The sequence below is a fragment of the Zalophus californianus genome, chromosome 4 (assembly GCF_009762305.2).
Source record: "Zalophus californianus isolate mZalCal1 chromosome 4, mZalCal1.pri.v2, whole genome shotgun sequence".
In the NCBI taxonomy this organism is placed as follows: domain Eukaryota; kingdom Metazoa; phylum Chordata; class Mammalia; order Carnivora; family Otariidae; genus Zalophus; species Zalophus californianus.
The window spans coordinates 79,671,663-79,685,866 of record NC_045598.1 but is presented as its reverse complement, the minus strand read 5'-3'; the positions used below and the strand labels follow the sequence as shown (position 1 = coordinate 79,685,866).

The 14,204-nt window shown below is 45.4% G+C and overlaps 1 protein-coding gene across 6 annotated transcripts in view; it reads right to left on the bottom strand.

Annotated features, from left to right (window-relative positions):
• SLC44A3 (solute carrier family 44 member 3) overlaps positions 1–12,212 on the bottom strand; it is a 91,593-nt gene extending 79,381 nt beyond the window's left edge. For 2 of the 6 annotated variants that reach the window (XM_027611102.2, XM_027611109.2), the window contains exons 1-5: positions 11,563–12,212; positions 11,200–11,307; positions 7,404–7,546; positions 4,513–4,649; positions 3,302–3,395 (exon numbers count right to left, since the gene is read on the bottom strand). In XM_027611102.2, coding sequence (XP_027466903.2) covers positions 3,302–3,395; positions 4,513–4,649; positions 7,404–7,546; positions 11,200–11,307; positions 11,563–12,120 — 1,040 coding nt within the window. In that variant the 5' untranslated portion in view covers positions 12,121–12,212. Of the gene's footprint in view, positions 1–3,301; positions 3,396–4,512; positions 4,650–7,399; positions 7,547–11,199; positions 11,347–11,562 lie in introns of those variants that run through there. The other 4 variants (XM_027611120.1, XM_027611130.1, XM_035727155.1 and 1 more) reach the window with 3 other exon arrangements.
• Positions 12,213–14,204: the final 1,992 nt, after the last annotated feature.

Sequence of the window (14,204 nt, the reverse complement as noted above, 5' to 3'; positions counted from 1 at the left end):
GCAGTCGCTTAACCAACTGAGCCACCCAGGCGCCCGGTTCTTGTACATTTCTTATTAAATTTGTCTCTAGGCACTAAAGTACCTAGTTCATTTTTGTCTGTATTTTTTTCTCACTGTGGTAAAAGCTGTCTTCTTAAAAATATATGAATGCTGCAGATTTCAGCATATTAATGTTTTCTGCCACCTAAGTAAGTTCTCCTATCATTTGTAGTTTTTCGGTTGTCTTACCACCTGCTGAGTAGTAATTTTTACCTCCTGATCTCTGAGTTTTAAACCTCTAATTTCTTTTTCTTTTCTATTATGAAACAGTCTTAACACCAATGAATCTGAATTGCTGCTAGAGCAAATGTTTTCTGAGCTTTCAGTTAGTATTTCTGAGAAATAAGATCAGATATAAATTTAATGTCATTTTGTTTTTCCCCAAACACAATTCTCCATAAGACCTTAATTTTGTCAACATTGTTAGGGTGGTGCTTTTCAGGGATTTTATAACCCTGTGCTAGTAAAGAATGGCCCATCTCAGCCCTAAGGGTGACACAGAGAAGCATGTCAAATGTGGGTCACCCCTGGTGTGTGGTTGACCAGTTGCCCATTGAACACTTCATTAGTTGGGGCAGGGGATGTGACTTCAGGCCACAGACTGTGGTTTCTTCCCCACTTCTGCTTTTCCTCTCCCCACCAGCCTGGCCATTCAAACTTGCAGGAAGTAATTCAAAGAGCTGACTGTATATTTAGATGGCCCTGTTGGAATTCCTCTGGTCAAACAAAGCACTGACATGCATGGGCACCCACATGGGAGGCTAGGACTAGAACTTACCGGATGGAAAAACCCAAGCCTTTTAGATTTTAAATATACAGGGGACTCATATTATGTTGAACCCCAAGGGAAAAAGATATCCTTGCTTGTTATCTTCTGCACTATTTTTTCACTGCTCTTAAAGGCTCAGACCTTGGGACACAAACCTTTTTGATATACAACCACTGCTCTAAAAGGGTCTGTTACACCTCACAGAGGAAGAACAAACAATTGGTTTACTCAACAGAGGTATTTAGAAAATGTTCTTTGGCCCTATGGCCGCACTTCTCAGGATTTCAAGCTTTTACTTTTGGCGCTGCTCTTCCATGATAAATATGATAATCTCCATCTTAAACTCTTGCTTGTGTAGGGAAAGGAAACGGAGCCCTCAAGGCTATTTCTCTCTCCCTGACTCTGTCCAAGAAAGGCCAATCAACAGGTTTGTCTTTCCATGAAAAGGTCTAGAACAGGCGTGACAGGTAGAAAAATGGGGACCCTAGGACACAGGCTATGGGGTTCCCCCGACCCCACCCTGGTGCGAGCCCAAGGAGGCCATTTGCCAGGAAAAATAAAACCAATGCAGCCTTGACTGTTGGCTTTGGATTACAGAAACTAATATGGACACTGCTGCTTGTGCTGCCTTACCCTGTCCTTGCACCAGGTTTTTCCACCATAAAATAGGGATGAAAACAATGCCTGAAGCACAGTGGTTTCGTGAGGTCCAGATGAATGAACACATGTCAAGAGCTTCGAAAAGTACCTGGCAACTATCAAAACCTCAATAAATGTTCACCATTATCATCAACAACATCAAGATATAAGCTTCCCATGGAATTACAGCTGCCATTCCATTTATAGTAAGAATTTATCCACCACTGCTTAAGCTGCAACCTGAAAAAATTCCATTCTCTTTCAATTCCCTCTGCAGGCACAGTTACAAATTGTGTTCCTTAAAAAAGTCTTTCTCAAAAGACAAATACTGTATGACCTCACTTCTATGTGGAATCTAAAAGAGTCAATTTCACAGAAGCGGACCAGGAATGGTGGTGGCCAGGGTCTGGGGCAGGGGGACTACGATGATGGTCAAAGGGTAGAAGGTTAAAACAAACAACCCTTCTCTCCAAGTGTTAAATAATTTAACTTACTACAACACTGTAGTTTATTTTTTTGGCTTTAGTTATGTTTCACTGAGATACGTTAATGATATCTGACAAAACTCAGAATTCTTAAAATAAGATATAGAAGTATACAATGGGTACTCTCCTCTGCAAATAATTCTCTCCTCTTTCAGTTACCTGTAACACAAAGTATTTATTTTAGAAAAGGATGCCAGGAAAACGGTTAACTATATTTTTCCTCCTGTGCAGCTAAAATCTACCCGAGTGTTGTGTTTTAAGCACCTACGAGATCAGCATTTTTCAAGCTATGCTTGCAACCCATTAGATTATGAAATAAATTACTGTCTTAAAAAAGTGAAATAGAGTTGGAACTATTAGTATGAATCATATACAGCAAGGGGAAATCTTGTTGTGTGAGACTTCTATTTCTGTTTTATACTCATAAGTATGTATGAAGGTATACGTCCACAGTACTGGGCTGGTGATGGTATAAATTTCGTACTGTGGGTCCCAACCAAGAGTGTGATCAACACCGTGCTAGACAGTGGGCATAATACCTTGTTCTGCTTAAATTATCATTACTTCTCAGGAATTCTGCACAGAGGTCTCCTTCACTGTAAACATACTGACAACTTTTAAAAGAATGGTAATGCAAAATAAATCCAAGTCCTCCTTCAGAACATCTCAGCTTCCTGACGGTGGCCATGGGTAGTGATTACATTTTCCCAGTTGCCTTCTCAATGGCTCAAATGGGAGCCACTTACCATGGCAACACAACCCCGGCTTCCTCATTATTCTACAGATACTTGTGAGGTGCCTCCTATGTGCCAGGAACTACACTAGCTGATAGGAATGGCTGATGCTAGGAGTTCACAAGTAGCATCCTGGAGAAGGACCTGTTTTCAGTCCTCACTGGGAAGATGTGCATGGTGGCCACTTGGCCTTGTCCGTGTAGGTCTGCTCCTTCTAGAGAAATCTTAGAGCTATAAGAACTAACAATGTCTAATAAAAGAGCAAAAGTAAACCATTTCTACTTTGTGATAAATAGTTGGAGGAGAAAAAAATACATACCAACTACCTTAGAAAACCACTCAATTGGTAATGATTCACCTATTAATTCTGCTAGCTCTAGTGTTGTCCTTTTGTGACGATGTGTATCTTCATTGTTGACTTTTCTCCTCCTGTGGCCTGGTTCTAAATCCATTGTCCATTATATACGTTGCAGAGAGTCCCTCCTTCTTTATCCCTGGCCTTTTCTAGATGGATGGTGGGCTCTACCGGATAATCTCCTCTGTGCTTCTGACAATACTCATAAGAGCAACAGACGCACATCAAATACCCCATGACTTTTGTTGATGGATAAGGAAAAAATATGGAAGCTTCTTACCTTGGGGGAACTGGTAGCCTGGGGCACAGTGAGTATGCATTTGGATTCTGGGTGTAGTTGATGGAATTCAGACTATAAACACACAGGAAGGACCCTGGAAGCAGAAGACACACACACTGTACCATCCTCCTACATTGTGCTCAGCTTTGTAGGGGAGCCAGGAAGAAAACCATAGTCCTTTTACCAAACCGGAAGGAAAGGGAATACATCACTCAGATTTAGAAAACAGGTCTACAGGTGACCTAAACACAGAAAGAATAAGCATACAATCATACAATTTGAGGTCTCTTACCCTCCCTCCCTCCCCTAAATCTCAATTCGAAACTAAAAGTTATATGATTGGCATGAAAATCTTTTGAAGGTTTCTGAAGATAATTTGTTGTATAGGCTTGATATTTTTAACCCAGCCTTGCAAATGATTTTTTCAAAATCTGGCACACCATTTCACAGGCAGATAAACTTCGCAGTGGGTTGCCTCAAATTTTTTTACTTTCCTCTGCTTGTTTAATCCTTATAACGTAAATCTCAAGAGTGGGCTCAGAGCCAGGTACTTCAGTTACATTAGTGATTAGTGCAAGTATCCATGAGCACCAGCATTTTTAAAAAAATTTTTTATTGTTATGTTAATCACCATACATTACATCATTAGTTTTTGATGTAGTGTTCCATGATTCATTGTTTGTGCATAACACCCAGTGCTCCATGCAGAATGTGCCCTCTTTAATACCCATCACCGGGCTAACCCATCCCCCTACCACCCTCCCCTCTAGAACCCGCAGTTTGTTTCTCAGAGTCCATCATCTCTCATGGGCACCAGCATTTTAATGAAAGAACATTTTAATGAAAGCCCAGAGCTTGCAGCCCCTCCCTAGGACTGGATGTGCCCGTGTGCACAGAGCTCTCTGACCTCTGTCCGACCCTACCTTTGGGCCCTACATGTCAGTCTACGCCACTCTCTGTATGGAAGACCGTTCCCTGGCAGTGAGCAGAGAACAGCTAGGGTTTCAGAGAAATTCCAGATAAGGCTGAATGAAAGTGCACAAGCCCAGGAGAAAACATTTATGGCCTTTTCTATGCAAGAAGAGGACAATTTCCAGCTTTGCGGAGAAGGCAGGGTCAGGGTAAGCTGTCTCATCTAGGTCTGCACCGGTTCCCCCACTGTGGTTCCCAGCCTGAGGGGGAAGAGTGAACCCCCATCCCTTGGTGCCTACCATTGTTGTCTGCAAAGAGCTGGACTTCTTCCAGGGTACTGAGCTGCTCTTCGGGACATCTGGACACACAGAGGATGGTGGAGTTGAGCCTCACGTCTTTGACTTCCGGGTTGCAGGAATTCATAAAGAACACATGTCTACGAAACAGATGAAACAGAAGACTATCTGAGAGCATTTCCTCTCATTGGGTTTAATGATGGGCCTTAAAAAAAATCCCCATGTTATCAAAGGTGGGAATAATAATGTCAAAACGTTTATAACCAAATGCCTCAGCATAATTTACCATGTATTATGCCTGCTGGGGGTCATCTAGGGAGATATGTAGGGTAGGAACCATGCTCAAATGTCTCCCCTGGGAGAGAACACTAAGGGGTGATCTGAGGAAGTCACTGAGGAAGCGAAGGGACTGAGTAAACTGCCCAGGGAGGGACGACTGGGTGGCTCAGTCAGTTAAGCGTCTGCCTTCAGCTCAGGTCATGATCCCAGGGTCCTAGGATCGAGTCCCACATCGGGCTCCTTGCCCTGTGGGGAGCCTGCTTCCCTCTGCCTGCCGCTCCCCCACTGCTTGTGTGCTCCCTCTTTCTCTGGGAAATAAATAAAATATTTATGAACAAAAAACAAAACTTCCCAGGGAATGCAAGATCATCAGGCCAGGGCATAAACTACTCAGTGAAGTCCACCGAAGACAGATTGGCACCTGAGTGTTCAGCTCTACTTCAGATAGCTGAACTCAGGAAAGTGAGAAGTGGAAAGGGGAGAGCTGAGGCTGTTGAGAACAGCCTGGCCCACCCCTTGCCTCCCAGGTTGAGAGCCAGGAAGCTCATGAGACCCATCCCACTCAAGCCGTTCCACCACTGGGTAGACGGGGCACGAGAACAAAGCGGGTTGTTGCCCTTAATGGGGTCATGAGCCAGGCGAGCAGCGGTAGCTCCCAGACCACACCCAATGCCTCTCCAGGCGGCTGAGATCAGGAGAAGCCGGAAGAGCCCAGGAGGCTGCTAGGGAGGCCGTCCTCTAGGGGAGGGCCCTGGAGAGGGGGTGCTGGGAGGGAGGGCGGGAGGTGGTGTAATAGGAAAATGGGGAACACATCTCCTGGACCTATGATAAATATATACTTTATTTAATTTTTTTTAAAGATTTTATTTATTTATTTATTTGAGAGCAAGAATGAGAGAGAGAGAGAGAGAGCGTGAGAGGGGGGAGGGTCAAAGGGAGAAGCAGACTCCCTGCTGAGCAGGGAGCCCGATGGGGGACTCGATCCCGGGACTCCGGGATCATGACCTGAGCTGAAGGCAGTCGCCTAACCAACTGAGCCACCCAGGCGCCCACTTTATTTAATTTTTTAAAATTGTGGTAAAATACTCAGAAAATTTTACCATCTTCACCATGTTAGGTGTAGAGTACCTCCCAGGTTGGGCATTAAGGACATTCCCCCTGCTATGGGACTGTCACCACCACCCACCCACCCGCCCACAGAACGCTTTTCACCTTGCAAAACCCAAATGCTTCTACCCATGAAGCAATAACTCCCCTGCCCCTGGCAAGCACCATTCTACTTTCTGTCTCTGGAAATGTGACTCCTCTAGGTACCTCATAGAGTGAAATCATAAAATATTTTTCTTTTTGCGACTGGCTTATTTCACTTAGCACAATATCCTCAACATGGACTCACGCTGTAGCCTGTGTCAGAATTTCCTTCCTTTTTAAGGCCGAATAATATCCCATTCTATATATATATATACACAACATTGGGTTTATCCGTTCACCTGCTGATGGGACACCTGGTTGCTTCTACTTATTGGCTACTGAGAATAAAATATATACTTTACAATTTGAAGAGGACTTGACAATTTCTCAGCATGCACGGGTACATCTGGGCAGCCTCTTCTTCTTTTTTTGTAAGTGACCCACAGGCGCAGGAGGAAATGCCTGCAGGCAGTCCACGTGCAGCGGAGCAAAGCCCCTCTGAGGAGCAACATTCAGGGGTAGAAGAGGCCTGGTCTGAGATCTGTACTTGGTGACTTCAAATTTATATTCAGGACCTATTTAGATCCATAAATTTTCTCTCCTAGGAGGTGCTTTTGATCATCAAGTCTCAAAAATTATTACAAGGTGGTCCTCCTCTTAGAAAAATCCTGGCCACGGATTTCTGTCTCTCTTCTCCCCTGTCTCTCTGTTGGAGTTGGGAGGGGTGGTGACACCACAGTACCACAGTTGAGAGTGTATCCTGGGGTGGGAGTGGGACACAGGTCCCCAGAAGGCCCAGTTGGGACACAGGTATTTCCACTGAGATAAAATACTGTGGGTGGTGTGCAGTTGGTAACATGCAATTGGTAACACGATTCTGATACATTGTGGAGAACAACAGTAGCAACTAACATATATTAAGCCTTAGCTCGCGCAGTGTCTCAGTAGATCCTTTGGGCGCCTGGGTGGCTCAGATGGTTAAGCGTCTGCCTTCGGCTCAGGTCATGATCCCAGGGTCCTGGGATCGAGTCCCACATCGGGCTCCCTGCTCCTTGGGAGCCTGCTTCTCCCTCTGCTTCTCCCTCTCTCTCCCTCTGTCTCTCATGAATAAATAAATAAAATCTTTAAAAAGAAAACAAAAAAAACCACCACCTTGTGAGGTGGGTATAATAACCAGTTGAAAAGATGAAAACTCGACTCTGCCCAAGGCCACACAGCTGAAAAGTAGCACAGGCTGAATCTGAGCTTAGGACTAACTGATTCTAAAACTTGTGTCTTTATGACCACACACACCCCTCCGTTTTTTATGAGATGGGCTGATAGTTTTAAATGGAAAAACAGTTTCTAGGCTCTGAATGGCTCATCGATATAGTTCTGAAATATAGTATAGCCCCTCTGGGTTGGGGAGTTACTTGAACACTTACTTTTTCCGCGTCATGTCCTGCCCTGAAAGAGGGGCCCCTTCCACTGGGGAGTTCTTCTTGCCACACACATTGCCAAAGCTGTCGTAGCCAAAGAGAAGTCTTCCCGTGGCACCTGCTGCCACGGAGTAGCCTGTGATGAACATCTGGCAAAACCCAAGTGGCACATGAGAGCCTGGCCAACGGGCTGAAGACTTGCCCCCCACCACCCCCCCGCATCCCTGATGGTGTCGATACAAAGTGGAGCCAGGTAAAAAGCAAATCTCCCAGCATCACCATACGCTCTCCTTCAGCAACAATATCAGTAACACCAGTCAGTCAGGCTGCTGTTACTCTCACGCTTGCTCTAACAAGTTAGGTAGGGAGAACATTCTTAAAGGCTGAACAGATTTCTGTCCATGTTCTTACCTCCACATACTTCTTACCCTCTTTTCCAAGAGTCTGTCATTTTTTTTCTTCTGGGTCTAACTTCACCAGGGCAACTCAAATCCCACCCCCCACCCAACAGGTTCTTGCTTTATCTAAGGGTGCCCAGGGCCACTGCTACTTCGTTCCTGGAGCTTCCTTTCGTCTCTCTCTCCTTCCTCTCCCCCCCCCCCCCCCCCGAGTTTCCTTCCCTCGTTCCTGCCTTCCCTTCTTCCCCCCCTCCCTTCTCCTCGCCTCCCCCTCCCTTTCTCTCTCCATTTTTCTTTTTGTCTTATATTTAGGGGACTCGGACACTCAGGGGCAGAGGCAACACAGTAGATGTGTACCAAAATACTGCTCATAACAAGCAAGAAAATGGTATTTGGGGGTAAGTGCTTAAGATGCACAAAAGAAAGAATCTCAGGAATTCTGGACATCTTGCAACCTATAGTCACTTTTATCCAATTTCTTTTTTTTTTTTAAAGATTTTATTTATTTATTAGAGAGAGCGAGAATGAGAGATAGAAAGCAGGAGAGGGAAGAGGGTCAGAGGGAGAAGCAGACTTCCTGCTGAGCAGGGAGCCCGATGTGGGACTCGATCCCGGGACTCCAGGATCATGATCTGAGCCGAAGGCAGTCGCTTAACCGACTGAGCCACCCAGGTGCCCCACTTTTATCCAATTTCATCATGAATATGGAATATTTGAAATTTCAGCTCAGATGACTGTTGCATTGTATGCATGGACGGGTCCTCCACTAAGATTGCGTATCTTCCAGAATGCAATCTTAGTGTGGTAAGTTTCCCAATTTACAACACATAGAATAGCATTTAATAATTAGTCCCGACATGATCATTCCAGGAGTGAGGATATGGTACATCACTCAATAAACTATAGTAATGACACCCCATGTTCCAAAGGTACGTTGTCCCAAAGTCAAATATGTTGCAGATATTCTTCATTCACTACAATTTAGAAATCAAAATAACAGTTTTGAAGTGCCCAGCGTGTGCCAGAGACCATTATGGGGGGTGGGGGGAACATAAAGATGAACAAAACCGAGTGCCTGCCTTCAAGGAACTCAGTCCAGAAGATGGGCAGGCTCTCTGTCCCGGCCCCTCCCCAGCACCTCCTCAGTTCCTGGTCAGATTTCAGGAGGTGAGCATCACCTTTGCTGGTAGACAGTTCCCTCACCCCCTCACTTAGAGGGGGTGGGGGTGGCTGCTGACCCAGCCCCAGGCTGCTTCTCCTGCCCGCTCCACTTGGAGTGAGGGAAGATCCTGACTTGGTCTGGACTTGGGAGGAAAAGGAAGCTGGGCTGCTGCCCAGCTCACCAGAGAGCTAATAAGGAAGGGGTATTTTCCGTTGATCAACATTCTTTATGTTAGTATCTCCCTTGGGAAGCTGGTGGGAGGAGTGGAAGTTTTGTTTTGTTTTAGGGCGGGAGGGATTTGGTTACACACGAAGTCCCTGCCATACCACTACTACTACTTTAAACCATCAAACTCTGTTCTAATTTCCAACACACAATTACAATCCCATATGATGGGTGATATAGTACGAGCGGATACCAGGTATGGTGAGGCTACCAAGGAGGTCACTGTCAACGATGCCAGGGAAGATCCAGAAAATGGAGTCTTAAAAAGGAACGGGAAGGGCAGGTGGGGGAGGAGACTGCAGAGGTAAGTAGAGGCAGACATGGTCCAGAATTTGAGACATTCTGTTCTGTGTGTCTTATGCAAATATAAACAAAAGGCTGGTACCCTTTGTCTTTTTAGTAGACTGCACGTGGCTCTAATTCCGGCCCCTCACCCTAAACCTCCCTAACTGGGGGCAGCACCAGCAATAACCTCGGTCTAGCATGTGCCTCTTTACCAGTCAGGATGTCAGAAGACCAGGAAGCTGAACAGCAGAGGCAGAAAAACACACCTTGCCCTGTTTTAAGTATCCCTGGTTAAAAAAATCTTGCAGGAGATAATGAAAGGCCGTTAAGCTTGCAGGACTCTCATTATTATTCAAATGCAGTAAAGAGAATGTGGGCATATTGAAGACTTCAGATTTATTCTGCAAATGACATGGAATTTGAAAGCAGTTTCCAGCTCTGTGCCAGCTCTCAGATGGTTCATAATTCTTCAGGCTGTGATGGGCCATCTACACATCCTTTCCCCAGGTGGCTGTTGGGCTGAGAGTTCGGTAGTGATGTGCTAGGTTTGAACCCTGGAGGGGCTAGGGAAGATCACTGAATAACATGAACAGCCTGAGGTCAAAGCTGCCTGGTGCCTGCAGCTCAATAGCAGGCCCAGCAGAACAGGAGCCATCTGCGGGGCAGTTAAGGAGGTGGTGTAGGTACACACTCTCTTGGCTCCTGTAGGAGGGCTCAGAGGGCGATGACATGACAACACATAAAAATCAGTTACATTTCTCAGACCCAACCTTCCACGGTACCTGTAACCATGTCTGTCATGAGAAACCAGTAGGTAAAGTCAACAAATGAATAAATCCTTTTTGAAAAAAGAGGAATTTGGAAAGAGGAACAAACATGGTATTTCAGGGTCTGTTCAAATTGAAATCTTTGCAACAAAGGTAATTACTATGGGGTTGATGTAATGCTGCTTTATAAATTAATCATTAACCATGTGGCAAACAGCATGCCCCAACCTAGACTGGATCATTTCATGAACCTGATCTTTCAAGAAGCTGAGTGGGGCTCCTTCTTGCTGTTACCTACAACTCTAAAGTAAGTATCAAAGCATCAAGATTTAGCTGCCGAGAGACCCTCCCAGGACTAAAATGGCACAGCCTGATGAGGTCTATCAGCAATCCTATCTAACTGGAAACTAGAACGGGAAAAAAATTATTACCTAACTATAGAGTTTATATCAAAGGCTCATTTCCCAGTTAGCTGCTAAACATAACACACCAGGCGTGTGTATGTTATGCTCAGCTAAAGTGAGAGCAATTTATCTCTAGGCTCACCCTGGATTTTCCTGTATTATGAGAATGGCAAACAGTTGACGAATATTTTGTTTGGGGGGGGCTGAGATGGTAAAAGAAGTTCCATGCAGTGAGCTCAGATAAGAGACCACACACTGGCCTATTAAATAACAATCCTAAAAGGTGCTTCTCATTTCCTAATGGAGTCTCCCATTAGAATATGGCCTGCAGCAATAAGCTTTTCCAATTTAGCCAGTCACCTGATAGGAATTCCCCAGGACTGATGTTTATTCTGTGGTAATGGCAGATGTCTCTCACTGTAGCACAGACGTTAACCTGGTACCACCTGGAACCCTAGGCTTCCCCGGGGAAGGCACCAGGAAGGCGATTTCCATTTGGGCACAGTCATTTCAGGGCACACACTGGGTGTGCTCTCTTCCCTACTAGGCACCCATACTTACCAAACCAGTCCAAAAGAGAAAGAACAGGAATAGCCATGTCGTATCTGTGCACTTCCGATAAAGCTGAGGTCTCCACTCTCTTTGCCGGGGGGTTCTCTCTGCAGAAGCCTTCCAGACCGGGGCGGGGGGGGGGGGGAAGGGGGAGGACTTGAAAAGAGGATAAATAAACATATGGGTCCTAACCTGCATCCAAACGTACTGAAGACTGTTCAAAGTAACTTTTCTTTCTTTTCCTTCTTCCTTTCTTTTCCTTTTATTTATCTTATTTTTTAAAAATGTGGCCTCCCGAAGCTTTCAACGGAGACTTCGAAATACCTGCTCTGTGCGGAGCGGACGTGAAGTCCCCAGTCGCCAAATCCTTACCTGGACGTGCACCAGCGGGCGGCCCCAAGTTTGCGCTCCGCAGCCAGCTGCTCCCTCGCCTCCGCCCCAGCATCTGAGTGGGGTCCTACGTCCTTCCCGCCAGGTGTCCCCAGGACTCGGCGGGGCCGGGGCGGGGGCTTTAACCGCGAGGATTGGGGAAGGCGGAAGCGTGCTCGGAGGTCGCCCGAACCCTCTCCCAGGACCCCTAGCCTTCCCGCGGGGCCTTTTTCCCTCCGGGGCCCCGTCGCCCCGGGGTGCGGGGCGGTCGCTCACCAGGTACTGGGCGCCGGGGCACTGCATCCTGCGCTCCGGGGCCGGGCGGGGGTGCTGCGAGCAGACGCCGCACTCGCGGCGGGAGCAGCGTGGCGGGGAGGCCCAGCGGCCGGAAGGGGCACAGCGCCGCCCAGCGGCCGCCTTCCAGAGCCGCGAACTTGGCCTTCGGCTCCACCTGAGCGGCTCCGGGCCCGCCCCGTCAGTCACCTGTCCGCGGCAGTGCCGCCTTTTTCTAGGGCCTTCGGCCTCAACCACCTGCGCCGTGGCAACTCCTGGGATATCCATTTCGCCGACCGAAGCGCAGACCTGGGCCTCGCCACGATCCTAATTAACGCGTCCGCTCCTGCAGAGAGCAAGAAGTAGAAAGTCTCAGCAAATCCTTCCGACCGTGGGGTGGGGTGGGGCGGGGCGGGGGGAGGGTGTAGTGCTGCGTTATATGTAGCTGACAGGTAAGTAGCGCTTACCCGGTGCCGGCCTCTCTTCTAACGGCTTCACAGGCATTGTTAAATAATCAACTAGGCAGAAATCATTGTTTTCTGCGAAACAATGAGGGAAACTGAGGCACAGGAAAGCAGTGATGGCATATGCTAGTAAGCTGTAGAACTATGAGTTGAACCCAGGCACTCAAGCAGGCACTTTCAAGGTGGTTCCTTGCCAACACTCCTGTGAGGGATGGCAAGAGCAATATGAATCAGGAAAAATATCACGAAACTAAAAGAGAAATATTAAGCATGAAAAATGTAATAATTGGCATGAATGTTCATTGATGCTATTTATTAATAACGTGGGATAAATATAGTAGAACAGATACAGCTGAAGAGGAATTAGTGATTGGAAGAATGGTTTCAGCAACTCTCTAGAGGCAGAAGGAAAAGGCTGAAAAAAAGAAATAGGGCAGTTTATTTTAAATTTCCTAATTAATATCAAAGATAGAGCTAGAACAGAAAAGGATTGATATAAAAATAGAAAGGAGGAAATATTTGAAGGCCTAACGGTGGTTGAAATAAAGAAACCTCAGATTGCATGGGCAAATCTCATGCCAAATATATATTTCAAATATCTTTTTCATTTTTTAGGAATTCCCTAAAAATCCATTTATTGGAGCAATGGACCAATTACCCAACTAGTTCTCATCAGAATAACAGCGCTCCTACTCTGACCCACGGATCAGTCAACTCACTTGTCACACGACTGTACCCTTTAAGCCTCGCTTCAAACCCTCCCCTTGCTGTGTTCAGCAGTCCTCAACGATTGCATGCCCAAGTTGCCCAATCTAATCAGCCTGTCTACATTGGAGGACCCAACTTATACCAGACCCTGAAAAATCTATAAATATCTCATCTTGAAACACATCAAACATGTTTATATTAATAAATTTATAATAGTACTAAATAAAAATAAAGCCTCATTGATTGCCTTTAGAAGTTTCTAGGGGTCACACTCATTATTTTGAAAACTGGTTAAGGAAAGGGAAAGAAATCAAGCACATATCCTGCCTCTCCTATATGAACTATACTTTAGGGTAATCACATAACTGATTAAGGAGATTTTTCTTTATAGAAATATTCTGGCTTATATAGGTGCAGAAGGAATGATAGAATTTTGGATATCACAGTCTGCCAAACATGACAACAAAGGGACAATCAGACATCAGTCTTCCCCCAGTGGAGAACACATTGCCACCTGTGAGGTAGTCAATCCAAAAAGTCTACTTGAATCTGACTACCACTTTATAAGATATATAGGGAATAGAAGAACAAGTCAAATGACATCACAGGGATGCCATCAGCAAAATCAAGAATGGGAGAGTCCCAGACACATGACCTAATTTTAATATCATCCACAATAGTAGCAGCAGCGAAAAGATTATAAGAAAAAAAAAAAGACAGAGGGAAAACCTATAAATTAAGAGACTTGGAAAGTATTTTAACATATAGCAGAAGACATTGTTTAGCTCCAGATTAAACCAACTGGAAAAATGAAAGGAAAGAACTTTCAGAGAACTATCTGATTGGATATTTGATAATTTGAAGTAATTTATATTAAGGAATTTGGGGATCTGATGATGTCATTAGGATTACATTTAAGGAGAGTCCTTATTTATATTTACATACTGAAACCTCTACAAAATAGTAGGCTGTCTGGGATTTGCTTCAAAAAATCCAGGGCAACCATTTTCTTACACCATACACAAAAATAGACTCAACATGGGTAAAAGACCTAAATGTGAGACAGGAATCCATCAAAATCCTAGAGGAGAACACAAGCAGCAACCTCTTTGGCCTCAGTGGTAGCAACTTCTTGCTAGAAACATCCCCAAAGGCAAGGGAGACAAAGGCAAAAATGAACTATTGGGACTTCACCAAGAT